General features: G+C 42.9%; 1 protein-coding gene across 5 annotated transcripts in view; it reads right to left on the minus strand.

Moving 5' to 3' along the window:
- The window catches only part of MAPKAP1 (MAPK associated protein 1), a 97,663-nt gene that overhangs the window by 17,066 nt on the left and 61,262 nt on the right, over positions 1 to 19,335 (minus strand). For 4 of the 5 annotated variants that reach the window (XM_062641338.1, XM_062641336.1, XM_062641337.1 and 1 more), the window contains 2 exons: positions 8,518 to 8,625; positions 855 to 995 (listed from right to left, as the gene is read on the minus strand). In XM_062641338.1, coding sequence (XP_062497322.1) covers positions 855 to 995; positions 8,518 to 8,625 — 249 coding nt within the window. Of the gene's footprint in view, positions 1 to 854; positions 996 to 8,517; positions 8,626 to 19,335 lie in introns of those variants that run through there. The other variant, XM_062641339.1, reaches the window with a different exon arrangement.

Below are 19,335 nucleotides of genomic sequence, written 5' to 3' on the forward strand. Positions count from 1 at the left end.
CAAAATAAACCAAGAAAGCCTCTTCTGTAAAGATTTTAGACATACACTTTTACACATGCTTAAGGATGGAAGAATGAAGAGATTGCACCAACAATAATACAGGAACTCGTATCCTTTAAATTTAACAATTCCACTGAATTCTGCAGAATAAATGTATTTTGTAAACATTATGGCACTTAATATTTTACTGCTGAATCGTTTCTTTATGGAAGGTATTTGCAGGAATGTCACAGGTCACCTACCAATGCATCATTAATCAAATATTCACAATTTAAACACAAAGATAAAAAGCCATTCAATCATTTTAAAACAGTAATGGGGCTTTTATAATTCAAGATTCTGTCATCCCTTGGCCTTTGGGTTTTCAAAAGCATTCAGAAAGCTAATAAGGACAATATAAAACCTTTAGAGAATGTTAGTTTTCTTTTGTGGCACCTCAAATTTCCACTTGGTCGCTAAAATCTCTCAGTCTCAGAAAAGGAAAAACCAAATCAGTCCTAATTTTGCATAGCCTCATTTAAAAATAACAAAACAGTTGGCAAGAAGCTTTCCATTAGGAAGCTTAGATTTAAAAAAAACAGAGATGAGGTCATTAAATAATGGCCTTCTTTCAGAAGAAACATGTGCTGCCTGATTGTGGGTAATAAAAATACTGAAGTCTTTTCAACTGAGAGCAATTCTTTTTTAACTGCTGAGATGCTGGCAGCACTTTTGAGTGATGTGCTCCACAATAAAATGGCCCACCATGATAACGACTGCTTTAAAAACATCTGGGATGGACAGACAGCTATTAGAGATGGCCAAAGGTTTGAACTGTTCCATTTTCCTAAGCGTTATAGTATGGATTGATTTACCTAACTGAACATCAGTGGTGAATCGAAGCCTATGGATCATGCTGACTTTGAAGGACTTGTAATGGTGGCTACTGAGCATGTCCTGAACTGTAGCTATATCGATCTGAGGGTCCTCCTCTGAGACCTCTTCTCCTCTTGAACCTGCAAAACAAGCCAACAATAATGAACAAGAGGTTTAAAATACAGCATAACATTCAGCTGGTGTGTTCATATGGCTGCAATGTCTGTAGCTGCTGATGGCTTTGTAAGGAAGAACAGTGCTCAAGTCCATGTTGGGGAGGAGGAAACTCCCACCCTCCACCCAAAGTCAGAATCACCAATTCTTTAAGGATATTAGAATACACATTTGCATCCCACATGAAGCGCAGTGCATCTGCTCTTCCCAGTGGTAGATTCTTCAGTGGCACAAAACACCCCTGGACCGCAGGTATCCCCAGGGGCCAACCTGGTGGGATCCCCACCAGGACACCCCCAGCCTGTCACCCCAGGAAGGAGCCACCCTTCACGTGTGCACTAGCACAGCTCTCCCATGTTTCATGTGGGATGTGACACTGGCATCACCTCGGGCACTCTTATCTCAGCCCGGTGGTAACAAAGCCGCGCTTTATTTACTGATTAGAATTCTCATTACTACTGCAGGTACTGGCTTTATAAAAGGTAACATCTCATTAAGCAAAAATGCCAATTACTGAAAAAATATAACACACTTTACAGATTTTTTACATTTTATGACGTTGGATTAACACCAATTTAAACATTACTATAATGCGATATATAATTTTGCACAGAGTAATTTCTATGCCAGCTGCTAATAAAGCATCTCAGCTCTAAATGATCATTCAGATGCTGTTAGATAAAGTGGTATAAATACGTTTGAAAACTGATTTAGCTTCTTACAGAAGAAACTGAAGAATGACACGTTTTGTTTAATATCCCAGCTAATGTAGTCCTAAAAGCTGAATCAACCGCCAGTTCAGAGTACTAAATTTGCTGCAGGAGATTAATGAAAACTTTATATTTTGCTGAAATTTTAATAACGGGAAGATGAGATGATGGGATTTTAGTACAGGCCTTAAAGATCCAGCAAAGCAGGCGAAGAACTTGTCAGATTTTTTTTGGTATTAATTTTGTTCTTGCCCAGTTGGAGCATCCTCAACACTTAATGCTTCTCACGCTGACCTTTCCCTCTGGGGACGTGCACTCCCATCCTCACATCAGCTCGCATGGAAGCCGCAGTGGGATTCCATGTTTGGGCCCCAGTGACAAGCGGATGGTTTGGCAGGAAAGGCCATGGCTCACAGAGGAGGAAAACCCTAGCACTTGTCTCAGTCACGTACTGTTGATGCGGGAGCAGGTACCCTTTGAACAGGGTAATTCAGAGTTGCACAAGTATTTGCTGCTTGCTTCCGCCAAGGAAACCACCGTGGTGGTGGCATTAAGCAGGACAAATGTAGGCAAGAGGGAAGAAAAACCCCACCTGAGCATGGGGTGTTTTTCCTGCTGGGTGTAAGCATTCCCTTTTCTATCTGTTAATTCAGTAACAAACGTCACTGCTTATGATAAATATCTTCCATGTCTGCATCGAAGTAAGTTAGCACTTGCTGTTAAATGAGTCAAAGTACGTGTTGGCAGCACAAAGGAGGAGATTCCCATTCCTCGGCATTAGTCACATCAGCTTTCCACCCTGCCTAAAGGAGAGTGGGTGAGGGTGATGCCCACTCCTCACCACACACCACAGCCTCCTGACATGCAACCAGGACCTTCATTCAGGGAAGGGGACAGCAAAGGGTTAAGCTACAAATTGGGCTGTGCCATTCGACTTGAAAGAATTCCAAAAATCAAATGAAACAGTCTACATGTGAATTTATGCAGAGCCATCTTAACATTGCAACCACTCTACGCTCCAGAATGACAAGATAAATTGTAATGGCTCCTTCAGAGACATTACAATGTATTTTGTCAAAGACCCCTGTGTTAATGTCTCTATACTATGGATTATCATAATGTATCATGTCAAACCCTCACGCTGCAGTACTTCAAAGATACACTGAGATATGTCAAACTTTTTGGTGCACTTAAAAGCATCTTGAAACACTGTGGCACAGCTGTGCCAGGAAGCAAAACAGGAGGATGGCAACGGGGCTGCTCCGAAGTCGAGAGCGAACAGGGACCCTCTTCCACTGGTGGAAATGGCTCCCAGTGCATGGCTGTGTTTCAGCAGTGGGTGACAAGACCCTCACCTTGGTGCAATGGGCAGCGCTCCACATAGCTGGGTTCTCAGGACAGCATTACTCATGAAGGAGGATTAGCACCAACAGACAAACTGAACCCGTGGCAATAAGAAAGAAGTAATACAAAGAATGGCAGCATCTTAATCACGCTCCTGTACCTCCTGAGAAATGTTCCTAAAGCACTTCACAAGACCCAGATTCCCTGGATGCTCTGCAGGCACCACTGCCCTTGTGCTCCCAGGCTGGCCTTGCACCACCCTCCCTCACCATCCACACCAGATACTGTCAGAGCAGGGACACTGTGTGCCAGCTTTACACGGCTATTACGAAGCTGAGTCTGCCTAAAGATTTCACACACCCAAATGAAAAGTATTACAAAGAAAATTAGCAGCCTGCCAGACCGTATCCAGGGGGAAAAATTGTCACTGAAACTAAAACTGTGAGCACCTTTGTCATGTCTAAACAGCAGGAGCATCAACTGCTGCAGCCGGAGCAGCTCAACAGTGGGGTTTTGCTCTGGAAGCCTTTCAGATCCTCCGTGTACCCGCAACCTCTGCCGACATTGCTTTATGGAGCTTTGTGAATGGATTCAGGTTTACAGAATTTCTACAGTTGCTGCTCTTGGGATTGCAGCCAGGAACTCCACCATCAAAACAGATCATCTGTCTAAAGATGGCAAGACATGCGGACCCCTGAGGGTGCATTGGATAATAGCAGTAATATCAGTAACAACAGAGAGAAATGCCCTGCAGGGAAAAACCTGACTGCAGAACTTGGCATATTGCTCTTACCCCGCAGCTCAGCAAGGATGTCTGTGAGCCTGCCGGTGCTCAGCAGCCGAGGGAAGAGCCATCTACACCAGCTGATTGGGGGAAAAAGCATAAAAATATTTTCCACATGCAAGCAGCTGTGAATAAACCTGTCAAATATTTACAGGCCTGTCAGGGTATTTGTAATGGAGATCACAGTGTGGCTTTTGAATGTAAAAGCTTCTGCTTGGCAAGACAATCAAGTAAAGTGGATGCTCCACGTCTATTATTTAGCCCAAGAGCCGACCCAGCAATAGGGCTCTGCTGGCAGAGACTGCTCTGCCCTAGGACGAACAGATTCCTATTCCAGAAACAAACTCTGTCACATACTGACATGGAGCTTCAGTTTGCAGTGACCCCTGTATTCTTCTTTATGGTCTACCTAATTGATTTACTTTTTGAAGGGGAAAGGGGAAAAAAACCTGGAGTCAGGCGTGGGATAAACAAGGCATAAGGTAAGAACCTGCACAAAGTGCAAAGCACAGCTGCAAGGGAGGCATTTCCTTCAGCCCAGGATAATTTCCCTTAGCCCAGGATAGGGGGTTAATTACTGGAGCAGCACGGTAAGAAAATGCATGACTGGAGCAGGAAAAGAATGGCAAAGAGGAACCTTGTGCTTCTGCCCTGCCATGCCCAAGCCAGGGACAGAGCTATGGGTGGCACAGCTAAACACAGGGTTTTGGGACTTTGGCACTGCCATGTCTAGTGCCAGTCCTTACACTCTACCTTTGCAGTGCCTGCGTGGGGGCAGAATAAAGCTGGTGCTTGCAGTGACACAGGGCTGGGGCCGGCAGCACTGGAGTTGCCTTCAGCCACAGAGTCACCAGCTCACCCTGCATCGGCAGCCACGGCTTCACACGCACGGTACTGCTGCTGATGCTCCCCCAGTTTCCAAATCCCTAAAAGTAAAGTCACTGAGTGAGAATGCATGGTGCTGGCTGGAGGGAGATCCCATATAGAACTGTATGCATTCCATGCAGCCACGTGTCTGTTTTCTTTATCCATCTGATTCTTATCAACTCCACTGTCACAATCCTCACTGGAGGAGGAACTTCCCAGCCAGCCGGACTGCTCTCCATCCTGCTCAGATTGCTTGTGCAGCAAAAGCACACAAAACATTCAACCCCAGCCTCCTCCTTTATAAAACCCAAACAAGTAAACAAAACCCAACCACCGCAACCCAAAAACAAACCAGAAAAAAACCCAGAGTGGTGTTTTCTGCCCACAGAAGCTGAATAAAAAGCAAAAATGGTATCAAGGGTTACATCTACTCTTTAAGACAGCCACTGTGGGGAAGCACTATGGCATTTTAGAAGCCGCAGCCATGGCACTGATCTGCAGTCTCTAATTCGATGGTCACCCAGAAAACCAACATATTTCCCAGTCTGGAAACAACAGCTGAAGATCTTTTCTGTTTTTAAACCAGGTTCAGTATAGAGAGAGCATTTTTTCTCAAGTCCTTGAACTACTGTGAAATACAGTTATATTTGTAGCTCAGGCCAATCTCCTCATAGAAAATCCTGATTTTCAAACGAGGCAAACAGTGATGAAACAACAGGCACCAGAAGTACAAGCCTGAAAATAAGTTAGAAGCTAAACCAAGCAGCCTTATCCAAAAGGGTCTCCTGTCAGCACTAGAGGACATATAAAAATGACACATTAGGAATATCAGAATATTGAAATGCTGTATGTAGCCTATTCAAGAGCAAGTGAACCTGTATATCCTCCATAAACCAACAAAATATAAAGTTAACTGCATTGCAAAAATGTCCCTTATTACTTTAATGTACTAGTATATTGCTTAATGAAAGTTCTTAATTGTAATACAATTAATTACATACACAGAGTCCCCAATTACATTTTCCAATAAGACACTGGCTTTGGTACAGGTCTAAAGGCACTAAACCAATTTTAATATATTAAGACCAATTTCCCTTGAATACTAATTACTATCTAATGATAAAATGAGAAAGAGGAACTTTCCAGAAGTAAGATGGTAAGAATAAAACTAAATTAGCCATGAACAGTTTGCTACTACACATAAAAGCATTTCACATTACGAAGTGCAGGCTTTTAGTCTAAAGATAAATCTTCATGCGAGTTAAAAAGTTCTGCATACTGGAAACAGTTTATTAGTTTGAATGCCATTAGTGAAAGTTGGCTAGATAAGGGATTTCTCCATATGTATTTCTTAATAACGGAAAGTTTTCTGTTTCATTTAATACCCTGAAATATAAACTTTCTATTTGCCCAAAGGAAACTGGCAACTATTTCACTAGCAGATGTTTGGCATCAGACATATATATATGTTTATAAATGAATGAGACTACAAAGGGTACATTTACAAATAATAGCTGTTATAACAGAGCTTTTCCTAACTGGCATATCTCAGCTAGAAGTATTTCAAATAAAACCAAAATACATGAAATAAGTATTCCATTTTGATGTTAGGATTTTCAAGTTCTATTTTATGAACAGTGCACAACTGTCAATATTTCTATTCTAATGCCATGGCAAAGGATAGCTCCTTAAGCACCGCAAAATCCAATTTCTTATTGTGTATTGGGGGAACCAGGCTACGTACAGCAGATGAATTATGACTGATCTTATATACTGTATTGTCCTTGAACATCTCTATGTGTAGAGAGTTAACTGCATGGGTGTTTCACATACAGCCCTGAGCAGGGACAATGAAAGATCGCTTGAAATTCACCCACATTCTGGGGAAGAAACTACAAACAGAGGATTTCTCCTGCATTCCTTATTTGAGTTTGGTATCCATTCAGAAAACAGCAACAGCACAGCAGAAAACAGACAGAATTCATGTAAGCATTTATTATTTTGCCTAGGTTACTGTTAGCCTTGAACAAACTAAAACAGTGACTTGCTCTTGAACTCTACAGAGTCAAAGTGCTTGTTTTGCCTTCACATTCCTATGTTCCAGGCACTGGCTGACAAACACAAGACCATGAACAGGACAAAAAGCCACCACCTACCAGTGTGATGCCATTACCTTTCAGGGAAGGGGAAAAGTGCTTCCTTCACATTATGACTGACAATAATTTCGAGGCAAGGCCTTTGAAGCTCTGCTCGAGCTTTTGCTGCTGATGCAGAGTAGACCAAATGCCTCCTACTAAACCACTTTGAAACTCATGACAGATTTACTATTAAAGTAACAGTGCAACCCAAGCCTAGTCATTCGTGAGAGCTAAGAGCATCAGCAGATATAGCTACGAGCCACAGATGATGAAAATACGTTAAAAATGCAGCATATACACTATTAATTGAAATTCTTGGATATAAAAGAAATAGCTTTTTGAAACTCAAAATGTGTAAAAACTATGAAAGTATGACCCATGTGCATCTTTTCATGGATTAAAAATCAATACTAAAATACTAGGTGGGATGCAGACACTGGGGAATTCTGGCTGCAATTTGATTAGGGAGGTTAAAATTGCTCCATTTCCTCATGCACAGCACCCCTGCCACCTTCTGCCTCATTCTCTCCTACAGTTCCTTAGAACCATTTTATGAAGAAATTAATCAGGAGCATCAGGAATACTTTGGGAGCAAGTCCCAGTCTATGGAGTGGCAGCCAAAACTGCGAGTGCCAGCACTGATGTCCCACTGGAATGCTTGTGGCAGCTGTGTCTCACCTCTGCTAGTCCTTAAATGGGAATAGAGTCTACTGCTCGCCACTGGAATTAGGAGCTACTTTGGGGAGGCTTTGCTGTCATTCTAGGATAAAATATGAAACACTACAGCCAAAAAGCATAAATGGAACGGTCTGATCTTTGTAAAGAAAGGAAAAATTCTTCTACTATATCAAAACAGGCTTTTACTAAGCTTGCTTGCAGCAAACATTGAGCGTGGTCCTGGCTGAGAGCTTGAGCGCTACGGCTTTCCTCATTAGTACAATCAACACTTTTACAGCTGAATTAAAATGGAATTAAAAAACCCCAACCCCGCAACTGAGAGCACGACTGTTGGAAAGAATGAAGGACAGACCAAAATGCTATAGAGGACAAACACAAATCAATATTAAAGGTTTGGGTTTTTAGAGTTTCATACAGTTCCTTGCAACGAAATGAATCAGGAAATATTATTAGGACCATTAAAACAGTAATAGAATAAAAATATTTGAGCATAGCTGGGGAGAAGACTATCTGCCTCGCACTTTAAAAACCATCAAACTGCTCTAGTTATATCTGCATGGTTAATTTCTTTAAATTCTATTAGAAAAAAAAAGAAATCAGTGTCTCTAACAGCCATATCACCATGGCAAAATACACTGCGGAATGATCACTTTATCCACTGAGCAATGCCTGCAACAGAAAGTGTTCCATATTTCCAGTGTTTTTCGGGTTGGTTATAACTTTACAGAGCAGAGTTTAACAGAAAACGATTAATCATGAAGTGATAAACAAGATGCAGACTATTTACTAGAAGGTATGAAATCCATCATTTCCCTCTGGAATATTGTTTTGGCACAACTGAGAAGTGCCTCAGGAAGGAGTCTCGTCAAAACTTACTTGCCCAGACAGTACAGCTTGTATTCCAAAATACATAACTTATGTGAGTTTAAGCAATTTACAAGAGCAAAAGTGAAAAGGGGAAACATACTGTTCTCCCGGACAAGGCAGAATTCCAAAGTGCTCTGGCTCTCCAAGGTACAGTCTAAATCTACTGGGACATTAGGTTCACTCTGCTTCTCCAGCCGATACTGAGGACCTGAAACATAAAGTAACTTGTAAAATCATCTGTTTTCTAACAAAGTGATGGCTTATCACGTTCAACTAACATGAGGTTACTCGTAGCCTAGAAGTAAGGCAAGTAGACGTTTATGTTTCAAAGCTCTTTGCCAAAGGGAAGGGCCCTGTCATCAAAAGATGGTGTGCAAAGAAACAGCATATTCCAGTCATCTTCAGCTGTCTACCAACGCTACCTGACAAACTGCTGCCCAACATTCCTGCATTATTCCTACGCCTGATGAGTCTCTATTGAATACCCTGCCTGTGCTGCAAGACAGAGGTATTTCCTGTTGGAAAAAATACCTACTCAGATCTTGGTGTGTATCTATGTTGTACCCCAAGCCCACTCCTCTTCCAGATTGGGACTGCAGCCTGCTTCTGGAGCGTGGGCTCAACTCAACCTACACTCACACTTGGGAAGGCAAGAAAAGCTCAGCTGCAGCCTTGGTGGTGTCTGCACAGAGCACCAACAAACAGCTGGGAAGGAAAGCAGCTTTGCTTTTATGAATTGCATTTTGTCATGAAAGCAAGCTCCATGACACCCAGCTTGGCTATTTCTACCTCTGCCAATGGCACATTTCTTGCAATGTGGTGCTTGAGAAGCGTGGGGTAAGGATTTCTTTACGCCTCAGCAGCTATCAGCACTGCCTTGCAGGCTGACTAGAGACAGGGAGTCTGGCATCATCCAGCAGCTCAGGGGCTGCATGGAGCGGAAAGGGTCATCAAGAGATCTTTTTCCAGAGATCTGTATGCTGTTAACACTGAACTGCACCAAACTTAAGCACGTGCAGATGCTAAATTACTTCCAAGGAATTATTTTTATATACATCATGTTGAACTGTAAATCTTAAAGATTCAGGTGCCAACTTTCTTCTTCTCAAACCAACTCACCAAAGGACAGATGATGCTGCTTAAAAAACTGCTTTCCAACTACATTAATGGATCCAACTACATTAACGGATCCAACTACATTAACAGATCCAACTACATTAACAGATCCAACTACATTAACGGATCTCCACTCCTGCTCACACCCAAGAGCTGAAGCACACGCAAAGTTCTCAGCTGTAATTTCTGTATAGTTTGGTAAAATAACACTAAACAGATACCTGAAAAAAGCTGAAGTGATGCAAAGCACCTTTAACCAGGTCTTAATGTAACAAAACACCTAGAAATCAAATAATGAAATCTATTTCCTCTTTATCAGTACTTAAAATACTTCTGAATGTTTCCTGACTTTGAATTATGACAGTATATGATGAAATATTTAAAACATATAAAAAAATTCCGTATTTTAGCCTCAGATGGCATTCCTAAGAAATGGAATTTGTTAGCCAATTAATTTTAAATTTACTACAGCAGAATTTCAATTACAACTCCTCATTTCGTCTCCCCAGAAGCTGTGTGAAGCACTCGCTGCACAGCCCAAGTGGGTTCTGCTCCTGAAGTGGAATGTTATTTCCTGATAAAATGGAGCTCCCTTATTCCAGGTGACACTCGGAGCACATCCAGAGCCAGGCTATTTGCAGGTCAGAGGAGGAAAGCACGACTGCTCCCTCCCTGCCACAGCGACTGCATGTGTAGCTTGTTGAAGCATTTACGGAACAAACCAGGCTCAAGAAGCAGCAGAGAAGCCTCATGCCAGCACAAAAAGAAAAGCAAATGAATACAACATCATCCTTTCTCCTCCCAGCTACTGGAAATGCGATTACAAATCTGAACTAAATTAAATAAACAGAGGCCTGGCTTGTTAGGCAGAAGCAAAATATACCGAACTGAAACAGATATCAAAGTGGTAAATCAATTTGTATTTAAAAACTGGTGTAGTTTGAAAACAGAATCAGTGACAGCAAAACCTGCTTGCTTTGTTTGTAAGCAGAGGTTCCCAAACCACAGCCAAATGCTGAACGATACCCAGCAATGACAAAGGCAGCAGAACTGTTGGTTCCACCTGAATGTCCATGTTCTTGGTGCCTGCTACCAAACCCCTAATTCCAAGGGCTCCTACCACAGACAGAAATCACTAAGATCTGCTGACACCAGTGCCCACCGCTGTGTCCCAGCTTCCTCATTCTTCACTACAGCCTCCCTCTCCCTTACACCCCAAAAATATTTTGAATCAGAGCAGAGGAAGAAGTGAAGTTGGCCCCTTCTGGACTCCTAAACCTCGCCGGCTGCCTCCATAGATGCCCTCTCAGGTGGATGCACCCAGAACACATCCATGATGAGCCAAGAGATCCATTCCATAAATCACACTTTTACGCATCACCTATCCAACTAAATCATTCCTGTTTAGACAATTTCCTTTCATTCGCACAGTGCTGTGTGGGAGCTGCTGCAGGGGACTGGCACCAAACCACACGTTGCTCTCTCAGCACTGAGACGTGGGCTTGCTGCTGTGTTTCCCAGACAGAGGGATGGGACAAAAGGACAGACATCAAGGCCATCAAAGCCTTAAAATTATCAGAGAATCACATGCACACGATGATAAGGGGACAAGATTAAAAGCAGAAGCTTGGCAGCGGTTTACAGTCCCTCTGTGTGGATCTGATTCCACCAGCTGGATCCAGTCAAAGAACAACATCACCCAGCTCACAAGCAATCCTCACACCTCTGAACAAGCTTCCTGACACCCTGCAGAGAGCCACTGGTGATCATACCCCTCAACACCACCAAGCCAATGTCAAAGGATGATCTTTACCTGGAGCAATTTGAGAAGTCTGTGAGCAGCTAAATTGTTTCATCCAATTTGTCTCAAGCCTGTATTAACTGTCTGCTAATAAAAGAATGACACAGAGCTACAGATCAGAAACCAAGGCAACCTTCCACTTGAAGAACTCCTTTAAAACAGAAAATACTATGAAATTTATATACAGATATATATAAAAAAGAGTATCTACTCTTAAATGATGTATTTTAAATATCTGTACACATTTACAGGACCTCTGCTTCACAACAGATGAAAAATGTTAGGCTGATTCTGCAGAGGACGTTTACTTCTCCCCCAAGTTCAAATGATGTCATTGTAGTAGAAACATTAGGTAATGTAATGGTCTCCTAACAGAATACTGCTCCGGGAATTTCTACAAAATTCCAAGCGCTAATACCAACCCTGGATTTTATGGATTTCTGTAATCTGATGCAAATGCTCTGTGCAGCTGTAATATAAAGCTTTAAAACCCTGGCACGATTGGTCCTGGCCCACAACCCAGAGCTCTCCCACTGACAGCAGGGACCACAACTCGAGCACGTCCCACATCCAGCAGCATTGCCCAGGGCTCCCACAAAGCGCTGCTCGCTGGAGCAAAGGGGCAGAGTAAATCATGTGCATTGTGTTCCACCACCAAGCTGGGAGCAAGTACGTGAAAATGGAAGTTACCACGGACAAAAATGCAGAAGACAAAGCCAATGAATACAAACCCCTCTTCTAGTTCTGCAATTTTGTCACAAATACTCGGAGAGACAGAAACTGTTGCTGGGTTACAGCAAGCTGGGCTGGAGAGACAAGTGTTCGTGTGGATGGAAAGGAAGGAGGGAACCAAAGCAGCCCTCTGAAATGAGCCACAAAATGGTGAATGAGAAGGGGCTATACCCTCAAGCAAACTCTTTTTCTTTAAAAGCCAGCAGAGAATTGTTTGGGGTCCCAGAGGGAGGGTGAGAACCGTTTCCTTCCCCACCAGACCTGCAGGCCTGATGCATTAGGTCTTCTCCACTCCTGTGCCATGCTATGAGTCTAGACCACACACTGCAAATACTACCAGCAACAATAATCCCGTTCTTGACTTGCTTTGCTGACTGTCAGACCAGCAGCTGTGGAGGAATGGGGTTAGCATGGAGAGACGTCGCTGCTTACTCCCAGGGCCTCACTCAGCATCTCACACCTCACCTGCAGAGCTTAACACACATCCCTTCTGCTGCAATCCCCTTCTAAGCATCTACACCAAGATCTGCCTACAGACACCCATCTACTCCATCATTTCAGGATACCCCTTTGAACAGAGCAAGGTTTATCAGGAATTAAAAACAAACAAGGAAACAGCCCCCAGTGTCACCTCCACAACTTCCCTACCGCACAAGGCAAAGGTGTTCTGGGAAGAATCCCACCGCATAATGAAATTAAGCAGTTCTCTTACAAAAGGCAAATGGCCATCCACATAACAACAAACCAATTCTGTTGCCATTTAAGCTGCAAAGGCTTCAGAATGGGGTTTTGAAAGCATGACCCGTCAGTTCTAATTTTTAGAACTTATCCTTTCAGTCAAGACTAGAAAAAGGCCCATTCCAACTTTTATCTTCACTACAAAGTGCTGTTATCTTGGGCTGATGTCAGGAGCTCTCTCTCTCTTTCTGCTGACAAGCAGAGACGAGAGAGATAAGATTGGGAACGAATCTCACTTCTCTGAGTAAATAAATAATCAATACTCATCTAAATGTAAATGAGAAAGTATCCCCCTCTGATAACAGGGCTCTTATCAAACAGCCAATTTTCTACAGACATTTGGCCTCAACCAAATCACCATCATTCAGCCCCAGCCTAATGGCTAAAAATCGTAACTAAATTGAACCGATCACCAGAGATCAACTAAGTTCAGCCATGGCTACTACAGGTTCAAATGTTTGGAATGCAATTTTTCCCCCATTAACTTTCAATAGCAATGAAGAATACCACGGTCAGGGGTTGAATCTGCACAATAAACAAACACCAACACTTAGAAAGAGAATGAGGCTTTAAACAAAACCCCAAACAAAACCCACCTCCATCTCCAAACTAGTTAACAGGGTAAAATACGGACTGGAGCAGGATTTACTTCCATATTTAATGCTTGTGGAATTGTCAAACTTAAACTGAAAAGAACCAGTAAAAGCAAAAAACCCCAAATGGTTTAAAACGGATCCTATATTTTACAGTGTTAGTTTCTGCAATAAAACACATCACAACATCCTACTCAGTCTTTGTCTTTACCTCCTCTCAAGAGCTCCTACAGTTCCCGCTGAAGCCCCGGTTCCAGCTATGCTCTGTCAGCTCTTTCTGCTCCCTTTATGGCCCATGCATTTGTTCAAACCTCTTTCAGATTTCTGATTTCTGTAACACTGACCCACCAGGATTTATGGCACCGTGTGAGAAAAAGCATCCCCTTTTGTTTCAACCCATCACTTTTGGGACACGCAGCTCTTGCCTTAGGAACAACTATGACAAACCCCTCCCAGTTCAGTCTCTACCACACGCACCTCATAGACCCTCTTGCACCCAGTCACGTCTTTCCCAAACCAGAGAAGATCTTCTCTCCTTAGCACCTACTCCTCATTTCACGTCTGTTCCATTTTCATGCTCATCTATTTCTGTATCTTTTTACTTCTATATTATCATTTTTGAGATAAAATACAACAATTACGACGTGGGTAAGCCATGATTTATGGACTGGCAGACGTATGCTTTCTGTTTTGTTCTCCTTTCCTAATTTCTGATGTTCAATTTGTCTTTCTGACTGTTCCTAAGCACTGAGCTGAAGTGTTCACAGAACTACCCGTGACGATTCCAGGATACTTTTCTTGACTGATGGAAGGTAATTAGAGCCCATCATTGTATACATATAGTTACGGTTGCTTTTCACCAGGTATATTATTTTGCACTCATTGACACTGAATTCCCTCTCCCATTTTATTGTCCTGTCACTCAGCATTGCGAGATATCTCTGCAGTGCTTCACAGACAGCTTTTATTTGCACTATTCTTACTTCTTTTGTATCAACAGCACATTTTGTCACATCAGCATTCACATCCTTTTCCATGCCCCACATTAACGGAACAATACAGGATCTACCAGTTCCACTGGAACTCCACCAGTAACCTAGTTACTAATAACGGAGGGCCATTATTCCTATTCTTTGTTTCCTGTCTTTTAATCAATTATTAATCTATGTGAGGATCCTCCTTCTCATCCTGTGACAGCTTAATTGCTCCATGAGCCTTTGTCAAATCTTTTTTGGAAATCTAAGCATGCTGTATAAAACACATCATCCGTATTCAGATGGTCTCTGACTTCCTCAAAGGCTGCTCATTGCTTTCTACGGCACAACCTGCACTGCAAAAGCCATGCCTATTTTCTTCCTCAGTATACTGCATCCATCTGCATCTCATCTATTAATTCTGCTCTTTGCTGCAGTTCCATTTTACAGTTTGCCTGGTAAGGAAGGCAAGGTACACTGGCCTCTCCTTCAACAAACTCTTGCCACCATCACATCTGAGAGAGCAGCAGACACAAGCAACATGTAATACATCCCAGTTAACAGTACAGCATCTTCGTGTCTGACCTCAACCAAGTCTCTCAGTGACTGTCTGCTCATGGTGGTTTGTGCTGCTTGTGGATTAGTTTTTCCTGGCACAGCTCCTCAGACAACCCTCTGCAGAAACACTATGGCATGAGAACATCTCCAGCCTCCAAACACCACAGCTACTGATGCCCGCAGCAGGAAGGGGCATGCACCCACTGTATTTCAGCATGACACTACAACTCATCTCTTTTACAGCACAAGATGACCTGTCCCTGGTGAGCCAGCAAACAGCTATGAGACCACCTGCATGTCCGCTGAGGTGAAGGATGTGATATTCTGGCTCATCTTCCAAAAGATAAGCGTGTGCAAGAGCCAGTGTCACTGCGTGGGGACAAGCAGTGCAGGCGCAGCACAGTGACAGGGGATGCACTTTCCTGTGTGTACAGATGTACTCCCAAAGTAACACATGAAAAATCAAAGTTTAAAGACAGTTAGGCAGCCCTCACCTAATAGCCAACGCAGTAGATGCCAGGCAGACAGTAAATAAGCAAAGTGAACATGAGCTATGTTTCAGGCTCTGTCCATGCACAGGCAGGAAAGTAGTCAAAAGAAAATAGTTGATAAACATTTAATGGTGATGTCTGTGGTGCTTTCCTATTTCAACTTTCTCCTTTCACAAGGATACATGATTTATTGCCTCACTGCTCCAATCCTAGGTTTTGAAAGTGTGATTTCTTTTGAGTTTAAACTATATTTATATTTATTTTTTTGTTATCACTTTTTTATTATTGCCATAGAAAATATTTGCTGGAAATATGTTGCAGCTATTACAAGGTCATAAAAAAGAGGAGGTTTATGTATTTCTATCATTTCAAATAGTCTGTCAGAAAGTATCAGTCGCGCTAAGTGTAAGACTACTGGATTCCAGCTTTCCCTCTGCCAGCACATGGGCAGCATATGGAAGAATTAAAATAGCTCAGCAGCATGAGTGCTTCTTGGGAGCTGGCTGGGAGCAGGCAAACTATGGCACCACATCGTCCCCGGGAGGTCCTCCTGGGTGCAGCCTGCCCATGAGGTTTCCTATCAGTACTAGACACTGACCCTGGGCCAGAGGAGGAATACCAGGCAGAAACAAAGAGGGCTGAAGAAGGAAAGGGATCGATACACTGCAGAGAACACAGAAACTGGGAACAGGGAAAGGTCTCAGGCCTCCTTCCATAGGATTTTTTTCAGAACATGACAGAAAGGGCAAGGATTCCATTGTGTGCTTGGCAATGACAATAAAACAACAGAAAATATGTAAACAGTTTGAGAGGAAATAGCTGTAAAGCCAGAATGTTTACATCTCAAATCCTACTGCTCTGAGGACATCTTAAATCTGTTTATTCGTTAAAAATCCCCAAAGCCCCTCAACACCTCTGAAGTGGAATAAAGATTTTATCATTACAAATGCAAATAGTGGTTAATAAATAAAGATATTGAAATAGTGAAAACAAACTTTTAACGTTGTTCACACGCAAGAGACTTTTTTTTGGGTCCAATCTGTTTTTCCTTAACTTGCACTGTTGTGACATTACTGAATTTTACACACAGTTATCTGCTGCTCTCTGCAGAAATACAGATGGTTTTTGTAGAAATAAACAGTCATTTATATGAAACAATTGTAAAATAGTTTATGGAAACCAGTGGTGTAATGCATTCAAATAAATGCCAGGACCGGCTGATGGAGAGCCAAGGTGTTAAATCACACTGCTTAAGAATTCAGCTGTGGGAAACAGATAGTAAATCCAGAGTGACAGAATTTCCAGTGATGGCAAAGGTTTCTGACATCTAGTCCAGTACACAAAAACTACAGCAGTTCAAACCCATTTTACTTAACACTACCTTGACAGCCAGTGAAATTAAAGAATTTAGTCAAAAGCCCCTTAAAAAGAAACAAACACTTCATTTATGTATTGCTTTTTTTGTAGTATAGAAAACATGCAGCATGACTAGCAGCAAACCAGTCTTTGCAGTATACTAACAGAAGTGCTTATTTAATTGCTGCTTTAGAGTCCTGTTCTTTTTGCTTTAGCAATACATAGCTCTAAATAAAGCTGAAAGGAGAAAGAAATCATCCGTTTTGATCCATAATGTGATGTACGTATAGCAGAAATACAATATACAGGCTTGCTGGGGTTTTCTAATCACAAATTTAGGGGACCACGTCAGGGCAGGGAGCTGCATGGGGTACTGGCAGAGCAGCACACGTTACAGCTCTGCACCCTGAGTCCTCTCCACGCTCTGCTACCCAAGAGATGGCACCAGTGTGAACATCCTGCAGCCCAAGCTTGGCTGCTTATTTGTGATGCAGATCAATATTGGGGCTCTGCCTAACTGAGTCAGAAAGCACTTTCCCCTGGTCACAGACATGCAAGTGATGGTCTTGGGGCAATACAACAGGCTGGGAGGGTGCATTTCACAAAACACTAGCAGGAAGGAGATGGCCCCATAAAGGTATCTGGGGTATCAGCATTATCCTTTTTCCATTGGAATGGGTAAAAGAAACAAAAAGTCTCTATCATCCGAACACTGAACTGCAGAATGTAAAATGTCACATAAATTACAGCTTTATTACCAATCCAGAAGACCCATAACTGTATGATTTCAATACCAACAGCTCTAAAATAGACCCAGTTCAATATTTCACTTCCATTTCAGAGGCCAGGCACAGAAACTTTTCCTCACCCATTCAGGCTGATGTCCAGAATCCCATCAGCCCAAGCACACAGGACTAACAAGCTATTTCTATCCTGACAAACTAGTCACAAACTTTATTCCCGACGAGCTGTTCCACGCACACCAGCACCCCCATCCCCTCATCACACCAGTGTCTGCTCAGCATCAGCAGGCTGGTGAGAAAGGGCTTGCTGAAATAAATTATTACCGCTACAAACCAGAGATGGAGTTTGTAGGCAGAAGGAAATCATTTTGAGCAGCCTCTATCGCACCCTCTCCAGCACAGAGGGGCTCCCCCTGTGCAACACCAATCCTGCTGAGGAAAAACTACTATGAGAATAACAAGCAAGCAATCCTTCCTCTTTCCCCAAGAGACATCATAGCACAAAGCAAGTGAGTATCAGACCCAAACACAGCTCCAGGAATGGGGGGGGGGGGTGTGTGTGCAGAGAGTGCTAAGCCCAAGGGGTAGGGAAAGGCACAACCTGGTAGAGGTGAACCTCTCCAAGGACAGCCAGTTCCTCACCATGCCTAGCATGGAACTGGCCAACCAGGGAGAAACCTGGGACAACCAGGGGCTACACACTTCACTTGCACCTCTGTTACTACACCGAAACCTGGCACAGCCTGGGCTATGTGCTTTGTTTGCACCTTCATTACTCCATTGCCTCTTTGGCAAAAGGCTTGTAAAGTAGTAAAGTCTTGACCTAAGACCTGCAAATACTGATGATGCTCTTAATTTAAATCTTGCTAATATAAACAGCTTAATGCAAGGAAAACCAGGATTTCTGAAGCATCTCCAGGTAAAGCCACTCAATAACTGGGGGTGCAAGACTCTGCAGGGATGCTATAATTATCCAAAACAAAGCACTGAAAGCCAGAGAAACTCAAAACTACCATTAAGCAGAAAAGCATGCATGTAAACACAAGGAAATACAAATTAATTGGCTTTTCACTGTCACAGATGCTGGGGCTTCCATCTCCTTAAGAGTCAGAGCAAACATATGCATCGCCTACTCTAACATATTTACTTTTAAATTTAAACTCCTCAGTTACCGTCATGCAATGACAGTATCAAACTTTAATGGCAGTTTATTCTAATTGTGGTTCATCTCTGAAAAATGCTTTAATCACAAGGCTATGGTTTTACATAGTTTATCTTCCTAATTCTCCTTTTTTATATATATAAATGAATACATGTATACGTGATACAAATACAGATATATCCCCCCTTTTCGCCCATTGCTTTTTGTCCCATTCCTCTGCCTACCAGTGGGGACAAGGAAGCAAAATGCCAAGCAAGACCTATAGCTGCTCCTGCAGTAAGAGCAGCCACCCCAGCCCCAATCCAGCAGCACACTGGCACATGTCAGGAGGCCTTTGAGTGAACGGGTCCTGCCTGGCCTGAACATCCACAGCCCATCAGTTCCTCCTCTCCTCCACTTTCCAACACCCTGATAACCCCCACCATGAACTGGGAGAGCAGGCACCATCCAAAAGGTGCCCAGAATTAGCACTTTGCCCCTTGCTTTGTGTTCTGCCACACGCAAGCACCTACTTGGAAAGGAGAACCACCACCCCTGCTCCAAAGGGTGGCTGCTCTAGGACACCCTGCCCTGAGCTCAGAGCACAGGCTCACATAGGACCCCAGCTCACTCTCTGGCCACGGGGACATGGAGCCACTGTGCCCTTCCCAGCAC

The sequence above is a fragment of the Pezoporus occidentalis genome, unplaced genomic scaffold (genome assembly GCF_034315485.1).
Source record: "Pezoporus occidentalis ecotype Australia unplaced genomic scaffold, CSIRO_AGI_Poc_V1 ctg68, whole genome shotgun sequence".
NCBI lineage: Eukaryota > Metazoa > Chordata > Aves > Psittaciformes > Psittacidae > Pezoporus > Pezoporus occidentalis.